The 17049-nt window shown below is 45.3% G+C and overlaps 1 protein-coding gene across 1 annotated transcript; it reads left to right on the top strand.

Annotated features, from left to right (window-relative positions):
* Positions 1–481: 481 nt before the first annotated feature.
* On the top strand, positions 482–9592 carry CENPA (centromere protein A). Its single transcript, XM_025983975.2, has 5 exons — positions 482–701; positions 6881–6990; positions 7501–7578; positions 7883–8034; positions 8396–9592. Exons 1-4 carry the CDS (start codon positions 617–619, stop codon positions 8015–8017), a joined length of 408 nt encoding a protein of 135 aa, XP_025839760.1. The 5' UTR covers positions 482–616; the 3' UTR covers positions 8018–8034; positions 8396–9592.
* The last annotated feature ends 7457 nt before the right edge of the window (positions 9593–17049 follow it).

Raw genomic sequence — 17049 nt, 5'->3', positions numbered from 1 at the left:
ACCCTAGCCATCGACTGGCTTCTGGGCCGTATTCGTGGGGTGTCCCTGGAAGGGCCACATTCTCTGTAAGTCTGTCTCCTCATCTTTAAAAGCCACGTCAGGGCTGATAGGACAAAACATAAAATGTCCGAGCAGTGATTTGTCTTGAGGAACGCGCTCTACAAGCGCACCACCCACATCTTCAGAACAGTGCTTCCTTTTTTCAACCACGAGGCACTGAGGACGACCGTCCGATCCCTCGAAACAGCACGGCCGCAAGCTCCCGCCTCCTTTCACTTCTCCAAGTTCCCATTGGCTGGTTCATACCGCCGTCCGCGACATCCCCGTTCTCTCCTCCAATCGCCGCGCGCGCCGGGCCTCCGGCCTGTGCTCTCATTGGTCCCCCCCGCAGTCGCTCTGCGCCAGGGGCGTTCCAGAAGCAGCCACTGAGAGTTGCCGAATTCGGGTTTTCAAAAACGCCGCGAGTGTAATCGACAGAGCGGGTCCTTGGAACCGAGGCGGCGCCGGGCCCGGCCGAGCAGTCTCCTGGTCCTGGGCTCCCGCAGGACGCCAGCCTCGGTCCCCGGACCCCAAAGGCCGAGAAGGAGCCGCAGGGCCACCACGCCTGGCGCCCGCCATGGGCCCGCGCCGCAAGCCCGAAGTCCCGAAGAGGCGCCCCGCGAGCCCGGCCCCCAGAGCCCCCCGGCGGGGCCCCTCCTTAGGTAACCGGCCGCAGCCGGCCTCCCCGCTCCCTGGCCGTGAGGTGGGCACGGCCGCATCCAGGTGCCCATTCCACGGACCGGAAGACCGAGCTCGCGCGCGGACCCCGGGTCCGAATCTGCCGACTTCCGGCCGGCGCTCCCCTGCTGGCGGGCAAAGCCGTGCGGCCTACAGCACCTGCTCGGGCCCGGCCCAAGTTCCAGGCCCCGCAAGGGCCCCGGGAAAGCTGTTAGAGGAGCAGAAAGGATGGCCCAGGCGGCCTGGCACCTAATACTAAGTCTTACTACTAGTAGCGTTTATCGAGTACTAACCCCTACCAGGCATTGCGTTCCGCTGCTTGGGTGATTTAGCTCAACTTTACATTGTGCCCATTTTTCAGATGAGAAAACTGATGCGCAGGCAGACCAAGTAACTTAAGGTCACACAGCTTGCTCCAGCAGACAGGATTTTTTTTTTAAGTGTTTGTGCTTTCTTTTTTTTTTTTAACTGCAGAATTATTGGCAGCTTTTTGTGACAATTTCAAACGGTTCTACTTTCAGAAGTTGCCTTTCCAGGTGTTGGGGTGTGTGTATGTTTCTTCAGTGAGTGGTGGTGTTGGGCCTCAAGTAGAGCGCTCTCACCTTGTTCCCTTCCTGAGGTTATTTATGGGTCCGGAAAGAAGACTAGTTTGTGGTCTTCGGTTTCTACGCTCTGTGGTCTGGCGGATGGGAGGCCCACTCAAGCAAGAATTGTTCTGGCAACAACTGCTTTACTTGTCTCCTGCAATGTAGTTAAGAGCAGGGTGGGAAAAAAAAAGTGTATTATGGGTTGTTTTCTTACCTAAAGATTAATAACCTTTGCATCCAGCCAGCTAGCTTGCTGAATTCTCTTGTTAATTTATTGTTCAATTGCTTCAACTGAAATGGTTAAATAGGCTATTGTCTGCAAATAAGGACTTTCGAATCTTTTTCACTTTTCTATATTTTATTTCTTAGTGTGTTGGATTAGTAAAGCCCTGAGATTAGTATTGAAATAAGAGAAGTGGTTTGGCCACCCTTGGCCCATTTCTTTTCTTTCTTTTTTAATTGTAAACTCCATGCCTAGTGTGGAGCCCAACGTGGAGCTTGAACTCTCAATCCTGAGATCAAGACCTGAACTGAGATCAGGAGTCCCACTCTTAACCAACTGAGCCACCCAGGCGACCTCAACCCCTGCTTCTTTCTTTTTTTTTTTTTTTTTTTTTAAATTTTTTTTAAAGATTTTATTTATTTATTCATAGAGACACACAGAGAGAGAGAGGCAGAGACACAGACAGAGGGAGAACCAGGCTCCATGCAGGGAGCTCTACGTGGGACTCCATCCCAGGTCTCCAGGATCACACCCCAGGCTGCAGGCAGTGCTAAACCGCTGCGCCATGGGGGCTGCCCTCCACCCCTGTTTCTAATAGATTTTTTTAATTTTTTTTTATTTACTCATGAGAGACACACACACAGAGGCAGAGACACAGGCAGAGGGAGAAGCAGGCTCCATGCAAGGAGCCCGGTGTGGGACTCGATCCCGGGTCTCCAAGATCACACCCTGGGCTGCAGGCGGCGCCAAACCGCTGCGCCACCGGGGCTGCCCCCCTGTTTCTAATTTTAACACGAATATTGTTAAGTATGCCATTGCTGTTACTCTTCAATGTAGAAGCATCCTTGTATTCCTGGTTAAATTAAAGGTTTTATCTCAGATGGACACACTCAGCACTTCCTGGCAGTCCTCCTGCGCTTGTCTGGCAGTCTTGCTTTTCCATTCTCCCCATTGACTATTCCATACCTTTTTCTTCAAATTCCTACAACTCCAGCCTCCCAACTCGCTCTCAGTTGATAATGACCTTGTCATGTGCTTGCTTCACTTAAGGAAGCCCCCAGACTGGATTCCCCTTTTTTTCTCACAGCAGAGACCCCTGGTCTCCCCTTTCTATCAAAAGCCACTCACTCCTACATGGGCTCTTGGTCCTATTTTTCTCTCACCTTCACTGGGCTTTCTGTTGTCCTCTCCACTTGCGCTTGGAATTCAGTTCGTGCTCCTTACATTGGCATTCCACAAATGTGCTCTGCTCTTTCTGATCCAGAGACAAAGCAGGGGTGCTTCTTGTCCCCACATCTCTGTCTCTCATACTCCCAATTTCTCTAGTGCCCTTCATAGCTACCTTTTTTTAAATAGCCAGACTTAAGACCACACGTGTGTGTTTCCCTCTTCCCAGGCTTCCCTGGAGCCTGGGTGAACCTAGTCTGGCTCCCCACAACTACTTCCCCTCCTTCTAGTGCACTCGAAGTACTCTTGTCGAGGTCACCAGCTACTTTAATGTTGCTAAATCCAATAGACCTGTCCATGTCCTTTTCTTGCTCTGAGAAGCATTTGACACAGGGGGCCACTTCCTGCTAGAAACATTCTATCCCCTTGTCACACACTGCGGTTCCAATCTAGTGTCCTTTACTGCCTGTGCCACCTCCCCGCAACAACTTGACATTGGACTTCTTGCTGTCCTCCTCCTCCTTTCCTTCCCTGGTTGGTCTCGTCCCTTCCCAGGACTCTGCATACCACTCCTGCATGAACAGTGCTCACATTTGTATCTCTAGCCCAGATTTCTCCTCTGACTCCAGATCCCCCCATACCTAGCTGCCGTTCTACCTGTGGGCTCTGGGGTATGTCAGTGGAGCACGTCTAAAACCACACTTTGGGGCACCTGGGTGACTCAGTGGTTGAGGGTCAGCCTTCAGCTCAGACTGTGATCCCAGAGTCCTGGGATGGAGTCCCACATTGGGCTCCCGGTAGGTAGCCTGCTTCTCCCTCTGCCTGTGTCTCTGCCTCTCTCTGTGTGTCTCTCATAAATGAATAAATAAAATCTTTTAAAATTTTTAAAAAATAAATAAGACCAAACTTTGGGTTACTCCCTCCAACCTCTTCGTGCCCAGTTTCCCCCACTTCAGTGAATGGCACAGCACTCTCTAGTTGTGCAAGCCAGAAACCTGTGAGACATTCTTTTCTCATATCCCCATACACAAGTAGGTCCAGGCAGTTCTGCCTCCAAGTCAAAACCTGAATCACACTACTTGTCAGCTCTACTCCCACCCACCAGTCCCCACCACCAGTATCCTGGCCTGGCTGCTGCTTCACTTCTACTCTTGTCCCTTTCAGTTCTTTCCTCACTCTGCAGCTGGACTCCTTGTTAAAATGTAAGTAGATTGGGGTGCCTGGGGGGCGCAGCCAGTTGACTATCTGACTCTTGGTTTCGGCTCAGATCCTGATCCTAAGCTTGTGAGATGGAGCCCCACAACGGGTGGGCTCTGTGCTCAACATGGTGTCTGCCTAAGATTCTCCCTCTCCCTCTGCTCTCTCCCTATTTATTTGAGAGAGAGAGGGAGAGAGAACGAGCAGGCGGAGGGACGGGGAGAGGGAGAGGGAGAAGCAGACTCCCTCCTGAGCAAGGAGCCCCACAGGGGGCTCCATCTGAGATCATGACATGAGCCGAAGTCAGATGCTTAACCAACTGAGACACCCAGGAGCCCCAATAAATAAATCTTTAAAAAATAAGTAAATAAAAGGTAAGCAGATCTCCTCCCTGTCTTGCTTAAAACTCTCCCACAGTTTCCCATGACATTGGGATTAAAAATACCAATTCCTTATGTTGACACTGCAAGACCCAACTCTTGAACATCTAACCCCAGTTCTTCCCCATGATCTCTCTGGTTGGTTACATTCATTACTGCTTATTCTGTGGCCTGGGTTTCACATCTCCTACTCCTCTGAGGTTATTTATTACACATGTTTTTCTCAGAGTCTCTTTTTTCCCTGTTAACTCCGATTCCTCCAGTGTTGGTCATTTTGTTTATTGAGTTTGGTTCCTTCCTTTCATGGCATTGTCCTTCTCACATTGGGGAGATTGGGTTGTGGTCATCCTTCCATTTTCTGTGACTGCCATGTCTGTCTATTAAAGGCTGCCTCCTAGTGACTGTGGATTGCCGACCAGTTGGTGGGGGAGCATGGCTCCTGAGTGTGGGGCCGCCTCCTTTCTCCTCAATGTCACCAGTCCCCTGGACACTGGCCTGTTTCTCTGGCCCACATTCCCTACCCAGAGATAATGTCTCCAGTGCCAGCTGCGGAGCACAAGCATCTCTGGGTTGCCTCCCTGTCACCTGTTTACTCGTGCAGCTCTTCTAAGAGTCTGTAATTAGTTCACTAATAAATCCCCCACCCCCAATGTGGAATTACTACTTGGTGTGGCTCCTTTTTCCTTGGCTGGACCTTGAGTAACATTTCTGAAATTAATTTTCTTCTTCAAAATGTAAGTTTTCGGGATGCCTGGGCGGCTCAGCAGTTGAGCCTCTCCCTTCAGCCCAGTGCGTGATCCCGGAGTCCCGGGATCGAGTCTCACATCAGGCTCCCTGCATGGAGCCTGCTTCTTCCTCTGCCTCTCTCTCTCATGAATAAATAAATAAAATCTTAAAAAAAAAAAAAAAAAAGTAAGTTTTCATGTAGTTCTTTTTTTATTCTTTGCTCAGCTTATGAGAGGTTCATTCATTTTTTGGGTCCTTGGTTTTAATTATCCAGCAAGAGAACTATTCTTTGTTTTACTCTCCTTTTCATTAGTTTGGTTTATTATCTTGAATATTTGGTTATCTGCTTTTGGTTTAATTTAATAATTCTCTTCCTGACACTTGAGTTGAATATTTAGGTGTCTTTTAATGCTTTCCTTTTCTAATGGAGAATCAATCTTGAGCTTGTATGTTTTCTTCTAGTACCATTTAGCTATAAGTTTTGAGATGTAGACTTTTGATTCATTTCTAAATAGTCAATATCCATTAAGTTTCCTCTTTGACTTTGTTTTGTATTCTTGTGTTTTTAATCTCAGATCAGAGTTTGGCTTTTTTGACCTATACTTTGGGGGGTATTTTTAAGATTTTTTTTTTTTCTTTTTTGTTGTTTTTGGAACCAGGCTTTGAGCCAAAGGCTCTGGCTCCATAGCCTGGTGACCCAACACAGGCACCAAGTTATGCACATCTCCTTGGCCACAAATAAGCTCTGGCCAATTGTCTTCACCTCTTTGGGCCTCAGGATAACTGAGACAGGGAACTGTGCTTGAAAACCTCACAGATTCGTTCCAGCTCTTTAAAAAAAAGTTGTCTGTGCTTTCAAAAATAAAAAATAAAAAAAAGAAAAGAAAAGAAAGACTTAAACACAAAATAACTGAGTTTCCAATCTAGATAGAAAAGATAGGAGAGATGCCCAAAGTACCGTGGGGCTCAGAGCAGGAAGGTGACCTATCAGTTTGGACGCAATTGAGAATCAGGAAAGCCTTCATGAATCAATTTAGAAGCAATTGGGAATCAGGAAAGCCTTAATGAAGAATTGGCATTTAAGATAATACCCTTAAAGGATCATTTTTGAGGGTAAGATCCTCAAAGGATGACTCATTCATTCAACCAATATTTATTTAGCAACTCTCTGCTGTTCAACAGTTGCTGAAGATAATGATAGTAAACGATAGACTGAAATCTGCTTTTTTTTTTTTTTATGGTGAAAAAATTTATATTTAGATTTATAGCCGGCTGGACTCAGTTTAGATGATCCCAATTTTGTTGGCAACATCCAAAGCATCATAGGAGCCAGTCGAACATATGCTTTCTTCTCTACATCAGGCCTGATCAAGGTGTTGACCTTGGCCACATCAATGTCATAGAGCTTCTTCACAGCCTGTTTGATCTGGTGCTTATTGGCCTTGACATCCACAATGAACACAAGTGTGTTGTTGTCTTCTATTTTCTTTATGGCTGACTCAGTAGTTAAAGGGAACTTGATGATGGCATAGTGATCAAGCTTGTTTCTCCTGGGGGCGTTCTTTCGAGGATATTTGGGCTGCCTTTGGAGACGCAGGGTCTTGGGTCTTCGGAATGTAGGTGAGGTGCAGATCTTCTTTTTTTTGTGACTGTGCACGCCTTTCAGCACCGCTTTCTTAGCTTTCAAAGCCTTTGCTTTGGCTTCAGCTTTGGGAGGGGCAGGGCTTCCTTCTTCGCCTTCGGCACCATCTTCGTGAAAGGGGTGAAATCTGCTTTTGTGCAACTTAACAGAGACTAGTGATTTGACAGTTTGCCTATCTCAGCCAAGCTGTGAGGCATCTCCCATTGACCACTGTACTTGATGACCCAACTCTTCTGCTCAGGCACTTCTTCCCGTCGCCCTGGTTCCCGAAAACATCTGGTTTTGAAGGAGATCCGAAAGCTTCAGAAGAGTACAAACCTGTTGTTAAGGAAGAACCCCTTCAGCCGCCTGGTGAGTTCCACCCGCCCCCATGCTACCTCCTTTCTTTAAATCTCCCAGGTGGTGGGGACCCTGTCATCTCTTGCCCAAAAGGCTAAGGGACTTCTTCTCTAACCAGAGGACTGAGGACTCTCCATCTTTGGAAACCATGAGCCCACCAAGGACACCTTCTGGTTCTTTATGGAATTAATTTCTAAACCCTACCACCTCTGAAACTGTACTCTTTGATTATATAAATAGGATCCATCTCATCCATCCATGCTATTATCCATCTTCCTACCCTAGGAGATTGCCTCCTTCTCTCCCCACCACCAATAGGGGAGACATGCCAATTCCTAAGCTCCAGGGAATGGACATCAGCTACTAGTTAGGTCCTAAGATTAAGGACCACGGAGGTAACACAGAAATGAAGATTCTTGGAGACTCATAGAAAGAGTCGACCTTCCCTTGAATCTCTCTTCTTTTATTGTCCACTCCTCCCCACTCCACTCCCCTTGGCTCCCCATCCCCACTCCTTCACAGGTGAGAGAGATATGTGTTAAATTCACACGCGGTGTGGACTTCTCTTGGCAAGCCCAGGCCCTGTTGGCCCTGCAAGAGGTAAGAAGGGGGCCCAGGTACAGTTGGGTGAGAACGGGGGAAAGGCATTCGGAATTGCACAGGGCTGACAGGCATGCCACACAGGATTCTTGCCTCCTTAGAGAGAGCATCAAGGAACACCCAGGGTGTGGAGGCCGGATCCCTGTTGGGCGGTAGCAGAATTCCCAGGCTCCCCTTCACTCTGTGGGCAGTCTTGCAGACAGTCCCAGAAACCCTCAGGGACTAAGCACCGCGGGCTCTGAGAGAAGAAAGTAGCCCATGCCCCCTCGGGTGTCAGTCCTTGGACTCTTCTCTCTGCCCCCAGGCTGCAGAAGCATTTCTAGTTCATCTCTTTGAGGACGCCTATCTTCTCTCCTTACATGCTGGCCGTGTTACTCTCTTCCCGAAGGATGTACAGCTGGCCAGGAGGATCCGAGGCATTCAGGAAGGGCTTGGCTGAGCCCTGGCCCCATCTCTGTAAGCCTTTCCTGCTCGCCAGAGAGAGAGCACCCCTGGGGGAAGAAGCACCCAGCTGCCCATCACTGGGATGGGCGTTTATGTGGAGGAATTTCCATCCATGGTCCCTGCTGTCTCACCTTCCCTTTGTTCTCTAGGAAAGGTTTGACTTGGTTTTAGCTTGAATGCTTAGGAGTCTATGGTTCCTGTCCTTTTGTACAATGTTAAATAAAAATATTTATCTATTTACTAACGACCAGACAACACGAACCTGGCAGAGTTCAGCCTCTGTTTTACAAGGACCAGATGACTCGTTTTGATTAAGAGAAGTTTTCTTACTTTTGAAATTGCCTTGATAGTAAATGTGATACCTGACTTGCAGGGATGACGCCAGGGACACTGTCCAGAGCCAGGAACAGACCCGTGGAGCCCAAGGAGGTGCCCGGACTGGCCGTCTCTGAGCAGTGTGCATGTTGCTTGTGTAATTGGTTTATTTAAGAAGGAGAAGACTGCATGGCTTTCCTCTGTAACAGAGGTAATACATGAGAAAATCAGCGTCATTCCAGAGAACTGAGTCTCCAAGGTTCACTTCATAATGCAAATTAGTCACATGACTGCAGAATCATTTTGAAGTTATCAGATTTTTGGGGCTATGGGAAAAAAGGATATTGTCTTATTATTCGAGATCTTCCTGTACCATTTAAATTTTTTTACCATATGTATATTTTCTGTAAAATACCAGGGAACAAAACAAAACGCGACCCCTTCTGTCAGCTGCATGGAGGAGCCTGGCACGTCCCAGGCACAAATCCCTGTCCCTCTGTTAACCTCATCATGAGTGGTGGCAGCAAGTGATGTGTGGGCCCTGCTTGTCAACACACGTGTAGCTTTTTAAAAACTCAGTTGGGGTTAAAATAGAAAATCTTTAAGTCCTGGTGTTCTGGTTCCTTTGAGTAAATTCCTGTCAAAGTCATTCAGAAATTCTAGCTTGTAGAACTTATTTGTAAATCATAGAAGACGTATCATGATTTATACTTTAGAATTTTTCATTCTGGGGTTTTAGAGTGCCTTTTCAAAGTTTTTACAGGTGTTTTTTAGAACTTCTTTGTGGAGCGATAATAAAAATAAGAATATTTCTTTAATGAAAAAACTGTAAAGCAAAATTACAGTTAGCGCGTATAGAGATACTACATTTTTGTGTGTGTGTTAATGTTGAGTTCTCCATCTGTACGCTGTTTTCCAAGCGGCCACCATTCAAACAAGAGAATGGCGGGGTGTGTTTGGGCTCCCATGGAGTAGAGTGTGAGCAGATAAAAACCTTGCCTCCTGTTCCAACCAAAAGCAGTTAAAGTGTTTTCCAGAGAAACAAAGTGCCACTGAAAGACTTTCAGACTTTGCATGTGATGGAAATCACTTCTGACAGTGATACCTCAGGCAACCACATTCTGAGACAAACTGAAAGGAAGGACCAAGTTCTGTTGTTGAATAAATTTTAACCCTTTGGAAAAACCTCTTCCTGTTCCATAACAAGTCCTATTTATACAGACATCAAATAAACTCTATTTACTTTATGAATATATTTAAAGTTCTTGTCAGAGTACTTTAATTAGAAGGTTATAGTCTGTCTTTAGTTGTTTGGGTTTTTTTTTTTAAGATTTTATTTATTTATTCATGAGAGACACAGAGAGAGAGGCAGAGACACAGGCAGAGGGAGAAGCGGGCTCCATGCAGGGAGCCCGACATGGGACTCGATCCCCCGTTTCTAGGATCATACCCTGGGCTGAAGATGGCGCTAAACCATTGAGCCACCCAGGCTACCCTGTGTTTAGTTTTGTTTTTTTGTTTGTTTGTTTTTTTAAAGATGTATTTATTTTTGATAGACATAGAAAGAGAAGCAGAGATACAGGAGGAGGGAGAAGCAGGCTCCATGCCGGGAGCCCAACGCAGAACTCGATCCCGGGACTCCAGGATCGCACCCCGGGCCAAAGGCAGGTGCCAAACCGCTGAGCCACCCAAGGATCCCGTTTTTTTTTTTTTAATTGACATTTCTGCTCTCTTAAAATTGTACTAACCAGTGGTGCCTGGCTGGCTCAGTCTCTACAGTATGCAACTCAACCTTAGGGTTGTGAGTTCAAGCCCCAGGTTGGGCATGGAGCCTACTTTAAAAAAAAAAAAAAAATTTTTTTTTAAATAAGTAAATTAAATTGTACTACCCAGGACACATGCAACAGATGTCACGTGTCTGGCAGGATCCACCAACTGGTATTTACAGGGAAGCATGAGAATAAGTAACTCACATCATAATTATGTTCTGTTACAGTTTACTGTAAACTTTGAGTACTTACCTTGTTGGGAATTTTGTGTTTGTTTTTCTGGATGATTCCATCAACATTATTTTTCCATTTGTTCTTTTATTTCTTTTTGTTGTTGTTCTTTTATTTCTGCTTTCACATTTTTAATAGCTAGGAACTCTTAGTTTTGGAATATTTATAATATCCCAGTCAGTGTTTATTGAAAAAAACAGAAACCAGCCTAGATATTTCAATCAAAGAAGAATTTAATGGAAAAGATTGACTAAATAATATTAGGGCTAGAAGAGCAAATGGGAAGAGAAGGTGCTACCCAGAGATTGGGAAGCCTCCAGTGCCCGCGGCCCTCACCACAGCTGCTCTGCTGCAAGTGTGGCCTCCGCCAGCACTGCCTTAGAGCCGCACAGTTGCTTCTGAGCAGGAACTTGGAGCCACTGTTCCAACCAGTGTTCCTGAGGCCACCAATTACCCAAGAATGCCCTCGTCCTCTGCTGCCACAGGCCCCACCAGACCACAAAAGACAAATGTCTCCTTTTTCCTCCCATTTTTCAGGCCCCACCAGCATTTTCCACTGGCAGGACCTAACCAGAAGCAGCTGCAGGAGAGTCTGGGAAAACAATTGGCCGCCTTCTAACCCCTCATGTTACAGAGATCTCATAGGGCGAGAAAGGAGCTTGGAGCCTAAAGACTCAAGTCCCAGTCTCATTGGATGTAATGCCTTTTTAAGGATGTTTATAATATTTTTTTGTTATGGTTTTTGTTTTTGCCACGGTCTCTGTTTTCCAAGCTGATTTTCTCACGAGGTTTTCCTTTAATGTTTAACAACTCTTACAATGAAAAGTGGCAGACAGGGAAGGTCCTGGGGAGTATGCACTGATGGGACTTGCCCAGGAGCCTGCTGGGGAGTGGTCGACTGAGACCTTTGCTGGAGAGGCCCATTCTCAGTCTAGCCAGCTCCCCTGCAGAGAGTCCTCCAGCCTGCTGGGAGGAGACAGGCCTGACTGGGTCTAGTTGCTGGAGAGAGTTGAGGAAATCCATATTTAAAATCTACTCTGCACGGCCGCCTGGGTGGCTCAGTCAGTTAAGTATCTGCCTTCAGCTCAGGTCATTATCCCAGGATCCTGGGATCGAGCCCCGCATCAGGCTCCCTGCTTAGCAAGGAGCCTGCTTCTCCCTCTCCCTCTGCCTACCGCTCCCCCTGTTTGTACTCTCTCTCTTAAGACCTTTTTAAAAATTAAAAAAATAAGATCCACTTATTAGGAAGCATAAGCTTCCTTACTCTCCCTGGCTTTGCTCCCCCTCCTCACCCCACACACCCCAGAGTGCAGAGACCCAAGTGTCCAGACTTGTGCTGGGATGGGGAAGAGACTCGAGTGCTATGGAAGGAGCACTGAGGGAGCTGCCGCCTCAACAGTGCAGCTGGTCCTCCGTCAGTCTGCCCTGGGCACAGCCGGTGACAGAGGGACTCGAGGCTCCTAGTTGCCTTGGCTTGTGAAGATCTGGCTGCATGGGTCATGGTGCTCCTCCCTTTCCCCACTGCAAGCTGAGGATCCTGCTCTCGTGGGTCTGTGGGATCAGTACCTGTTGTCCATCAGCCTTGGCTTTCAGGACCTCATTACTCTTGGCCCCTCTCCTCATCTCCCCATCCCTGCAAATCCATGTCCAGGCTCTAACTGTAGAGAATTGCAGATTGGCAGCTGTTTTCTTTCTTCATGAGAGAAAGCTGATTCCACTATTTTCTGGGTTCTGTGATTGCTGATGAGAAGTCAGCCGTCAGGCCAACAGTTGCCCCCTTGAAGCTAACATTATTTTTCTGGTAATCTCTCCTTAAAAGATTTTTCTTCATTTTTGGTGTCATACAATGTCATTATGACCTCTCTTATGTGTGGATTTTTGTTTATCTTGCTTTTTACTTATCTTAATGGTATTTATTGGGCTTTCTGAATAGGGAACGATGTCTTTTCATCAATTTTGGAAAGTCCTCAACCATCATCTCTTCAAATAATGCCTCCCGTTATTCTCTCTCCTCTTTCTGGGTTGCTGATTTTCCATCTTACTACCAAATCCTTGATAATGCTTCTTTCCCTCTTCTGTGTTCCATCCTTTTGTCTATCCCTTGCTGCACACCCAATTGTTTCTTCTGCCCTGCCTTGGAATTATTTGATTTTCTTTCAGCTATGTCTGATCCACTTTTAAACCTGACCAAGGGGCACCTGGCTGGTTCAGTCAGTTGAGTGTCCAACTCTTGATTTTGGCTCTGGTCATGACCTCAGGGCTGTGAGATGGAGCCCCACATCGGGCTCCATGCTCAGCATGGAGTCTGCTTGAGATTCTCTCTCTCCCTCTGCCCTTCCCCCACATATTGCAACACACACTCTCTCTTACTCTCTCAAATCCTTAAAAAAAAAAAAAAACTTGTCTGAATCTTAATTTCAGTTACTGCATTTTGTTGTTTTAGAATTTCTATTTGTTGCCAAAATTGTCATGTCACTCTTTTTTTTTTTTTTTAAAGCTATGCACTCAGTGTGGGGCTCAAACCTACAATCCCAAGATTAAGAGTTGCTGGCTCTACCGACTGAGCTAGCCAGGCACCCCTGTCATGTCACTTTTTATAGTTCCCAGTTTCCTGCTGAAAATGTTGAGCTTGGTTGTTAAATCTTTTAGCATAGTAAGCACAGTACTTTGCAGGCTGTGTCTGATGAGTCTTATATTTAGAGTCCCTGTGGATCTGTTTCTATTCATGTTTTCTGTTGATTCACACTCCTCGGTTTCTTTCTCTTTGGTGCTTGATTACGTTTGATAGTATGCCTGACACATCCATGCGAGGAAATAACTTGAATAGAATGATATCTTTCTCTAGAGAGCATTGTTGTTGTTGTTGTTGTTGTTGTTGTTGTTGTTGTTTCTACCAGGTGCCTGGAGGCACTAAACATTTAGAACCAACTTAATTCAACTTCAGAGCTTGAGATTTTCTGAGCCACCCAGATGATTCAAAGCCAAGGTCTGCCTCAGGTCTGAATTTCCTCTCATTCACCTTATTCCTAAGGTACAGCCAATTCGCTTATCCTGCTTACCTTGGAGGCCTTGTACTTCAACCTTTTTCTCTCTAATCCTACAAGGCTGCCAAAAACATGGCTTATTTCTTGACTACTTCTTCAGGACTGGCAAACTCCCAAGAGAAAATGTTAGGTTGAATCTGCTGTTAAGCTCATCTCTAGGGGGCAGCTCTGGTGGCTCAGCGGTTTAGCGCCGCTTTCAGCCCAGGGCATGATCCTGGAGACCTGGGATCAGGTCCCATGTTGGGCTCCCTGAATGGAGCCTGCTTCTTCCTCTGCCTGTGTCTCTGCCTCTCTCTCTCTGTGTCCCTCATGAATAAATAAATAAAATATTAAAATAAAATAAAATAAATAAAGCTCAGGTGCTTGTGTGGCTGAGTGGTTAAGCATCTGCCTTTGGCCCAGGGCATGATCCTGGAGTCCTGGGATCGAGTCCCACATTGGACTCCCTGCGTAGAGCCTGCTTCTCCCTCTGCCTATGTCTCTGCCTCTCTTTCTGTGTCTTTCATGAATAAATAAGTTAAATATTTAAAAAAAAATAATTTTAAAGAGCTCATCTCTAGATGTCCATCCTTTCTTTGATCTTGGATCAGTAATTACTAATAAGCAATCACTATCTTGTTAGCATTTTAATACTTTTCGGGAAAAAATATATATATATTTGTCCAGCTTTTTCAGTTGTCTTCAGTAGGACAGCGGTCCAAATGACCACTGACATAAAGACGGACAGACCAATGGAATAGAATAAAAAGCCCAGAAATAAACCCTTGCATATATGGCCAAATGGTTGACAGTAGGGGAAAGACAGTCACTTTGACAAATATTACTGGAAAAACTGAATATTCCCATGCAAAGAAATTAAGTTGGACCTTTACCTCATACTATGTAGAAAAGTCAACTCAAAATGGACCAAACACCTAAATGTAATAGCAACAATTATAAAATTCTTAGAAGAAAATATAGGATTAAAAAAAAGATTAAAAAAAAAAGAAAACATAAGATAAAACCTTCACAACATAGGATTTTGCAGTGATTTCTTGAATATGACATCAAAGGCACAGGCAACAAAAGAAAAAAATAGACAAATTAGACTTCATGAAAATTCACAACTTTTGTGCATCCAAGGGCCCTATCAACAGAGCAAAAGGCAACTTCCAGAAAGAGAAAATATTTGCAAATCATAATTGATAATGGATTAATAGCAGAACATATAGGGAACTAAAACTCAAAAACAACAAAATAAACAACTTATTCAAAAAAGGGTAAAAGACTTGAATAGACATTTCTCCAAAGGAGATACTACAAATGGCCAATAAGCCCATGAAAAGATGCTCTATGTCACTAATTATTAGGAATGTGCCAACGAAAACCACAATGAGATACTACCTCAGGTCTGTTAGCACGGCTATTAGTAAAACAAAACAAAAGCAGAAAATAGGGATGCCTGGGTAGCTCAGTGGTTAAGCGCCTGCCTTTGGCCTAGGGCATGACCCTGGAGTCCCGGGATCAAGTCCCACATCCGGCTCCCTTCATGGAGCCTGCTTCTCTGCCTATGTTTCTGCCTCTCTCTCTCTCCCTGTCTCTCATGAATAAATCTTAAAAAAAAAAAAAAAAAAAAAAAGGGCAGAAAATAACAAGCATTAGTTAGATGCGGAGAAATCGGAACACTTGTTCACTACTGGTGGGAAGGCAAAATGGTGGAAAACAGTATAGTGGCTCCTAGAAAGATTAAAAATAGATTTACCATATGATCCAGCAATACCCAAAAGAATTGAAACCAAGACCCCATAGAGATTTGTACACCCACATTCATTGCAGCACTATTCACGGTAACTAAAATGTGAAGCAACTTGTGTCCATTAACAGATGAATGGATAAGTAAAATGTGGCATATACATACAATGTAATATTATCCAGCCTTAAAAGGGAAGGAAGTTCCCACATGCTTATGGATGGAACTTGAGGATACCACACTCAACAAAATAAGCCAGTCACAAGTGAGACAAATAACCTACGATTCCACTTATATGAAGTACTTAGAACACTCAAAAACATAAAGTCAAAAGTAAGAATGGTGATTGGCAGGGGCTTAAGGCTTGGGGGAGAATGAAAGGGGAGTTAAAATTTAATGGTTTACAAGTTTACATTTTGTAAGAGGAAAAGAGATCTGGAGGTGGATAGTGGTGATGGTTGCACAACAATCTGAATATACTTAATAACACTGAGCTGTACACTTTAAAATTATTAAAATAGTAAATTTTATGCTATGTGTATCTTACCACAATAAAAAAAAAGTTTTTTAATATCTATGAACCAGTTTATATTGTAAACATGAACCCAGAGTCTCCATCCAGCAGAGGGCGCCAGGCACCGGAGGAGACCCGCTGCTGAACGATGAGGCTGTGTGGCTTACCTGGGCAAACGCCAATTGTGAGCTGTCTGCAGCGGTGGGATAATGCTTCAGGGATGCCAGCAGAATGCCACCCCATTGGCATGGTGCTAAGCTGGAGGCAGTCACAGGTGACAAAGAGACCACGTTTGCCACTCTTCACCAAAAGAGCTAGGTAATAACTGTGCCCTGGAAGCTCTAACTTCAGTAAATGCAGAATTTTAGAATCTTCATAATTGGACCCTAGAAGCCACCCCGCACAGCCTTTCTCTTAAAAATCAGAAACTGAACCACAGAGAGAAGAAAGGCTTTTCTTCACTCACAGAGCTGGCTGGTAAGCAACGCTGCCCTGAGCTCCAGGAGAGCAGAAACCGTGTCATCCTTGTCTCCATGTCCCCATTTCTTTTTTTTTTTTAAGATTTTTTATTTATTCATCACACACACACACACACACACACACGCCCAGACACAGGCAGAGGGAGAAGCAGGGTCCACGCAGGGAGCCCAATGTAGGACTCGATCCAGGGTCTCCAGGATCATGCCCTGGGCTGAAGGCGGTGCTAAACGCTGAGCCACCCAGGCTGCCCCATGTCCCCATTTCTGAGCCCAGTTCTCAGCTCAGAATAACTACTTACCGAGTGAACAAATGAATGAGTGGGTGAAGGAATGAATTGTGACTGGACTCCATAGTATACTACCCATGTTAGAGATTTTGAGGTACTACATGTTCAGTCATCTGTCAGCCTCTGGAAACTTCTTCAAAGTCCAAGAGGTTTAAACTAGGCAGATTCTTCTTGGGTGCCCGGCTGGTTCAGTTGTTGGAGCATACAACTCTTGTTCTCAGGATTCTGAGTTCGACCCCCATGTTGGGTGTAAAAATTACATTAAAAAATAAAATCTTTTTTTTTAAAGTAAACTAGGTAGCTTTGCTTCTAAATTATAATATCTAGAACCCAAAGTAACCAAGAGGGCACTGAAGAGATGGGTGTAGACAACCATCCTTACTTCCTGCTGCTATGGTCAAGCAAGTCACCCATAACAGAAAAATCATAAGCAGAGGGACCCAGATCATAGCTTGGAAGAAAGAAATACTGTTCAGTATTCCTTGTTGGGAATATCAACAATCAACAGTGAAAGTAGACTGGATAACCAAAGGGAAGCCCACAGCCAGTTCTTCCTCTCCCCACTCACTTCCCACTCACTGCTCCCATGAAGTTCCTTTATCCTCACCCATCTCCACATCACCCCAGGTACATCCCCATGCAGCTCTGTGAGTTTGCCC

This window comes from Vulpes vulpes, chromosome 8 (genome assembly GCF_048418805.1).
Source record: "Vulpes vulpes isolate BD-2025 chromosome 8, VulVul3, whole genome shotgun sequence".
Classification (NCBI taxonomy): Eukaryota; Metazoa; Chordata; class Mammalia; order Carnivora; family Canidae; genus Vulpes; species Vulpes vulpes.
The sequence above is the reverse complement of the archived record's forward strand: the minus strand, read 5'-3'. Positions and strand labels throughout refer to the sequence as shown.

Excerpts from the sequence above, each read along its gene's own strand:
- CENPA (XM_025983975.2), top strand. The coding sequence starts at position 617 with ATGGGCCCGCGCCGCAAGCCCGAAGTCCCGAAGAGGCGCCCCGCGAGC. Across the intron at positions 6,991-7,500 it reads AGAACCCCTTCAGCCGCCTG|GTGAGAGAGATATGTGTTAA; the intron begins GTGAGTTCCACC and ends ACTCCTTCACAG. Across the intron at positions 7,579-7,882 it reads CCCTGTTGGCCCTGCAAGAG|GCTGCAGAAGCATTTCTAGT; the intron begins GTAAGAAGGGGG and ends CTCTGCCCCCAG.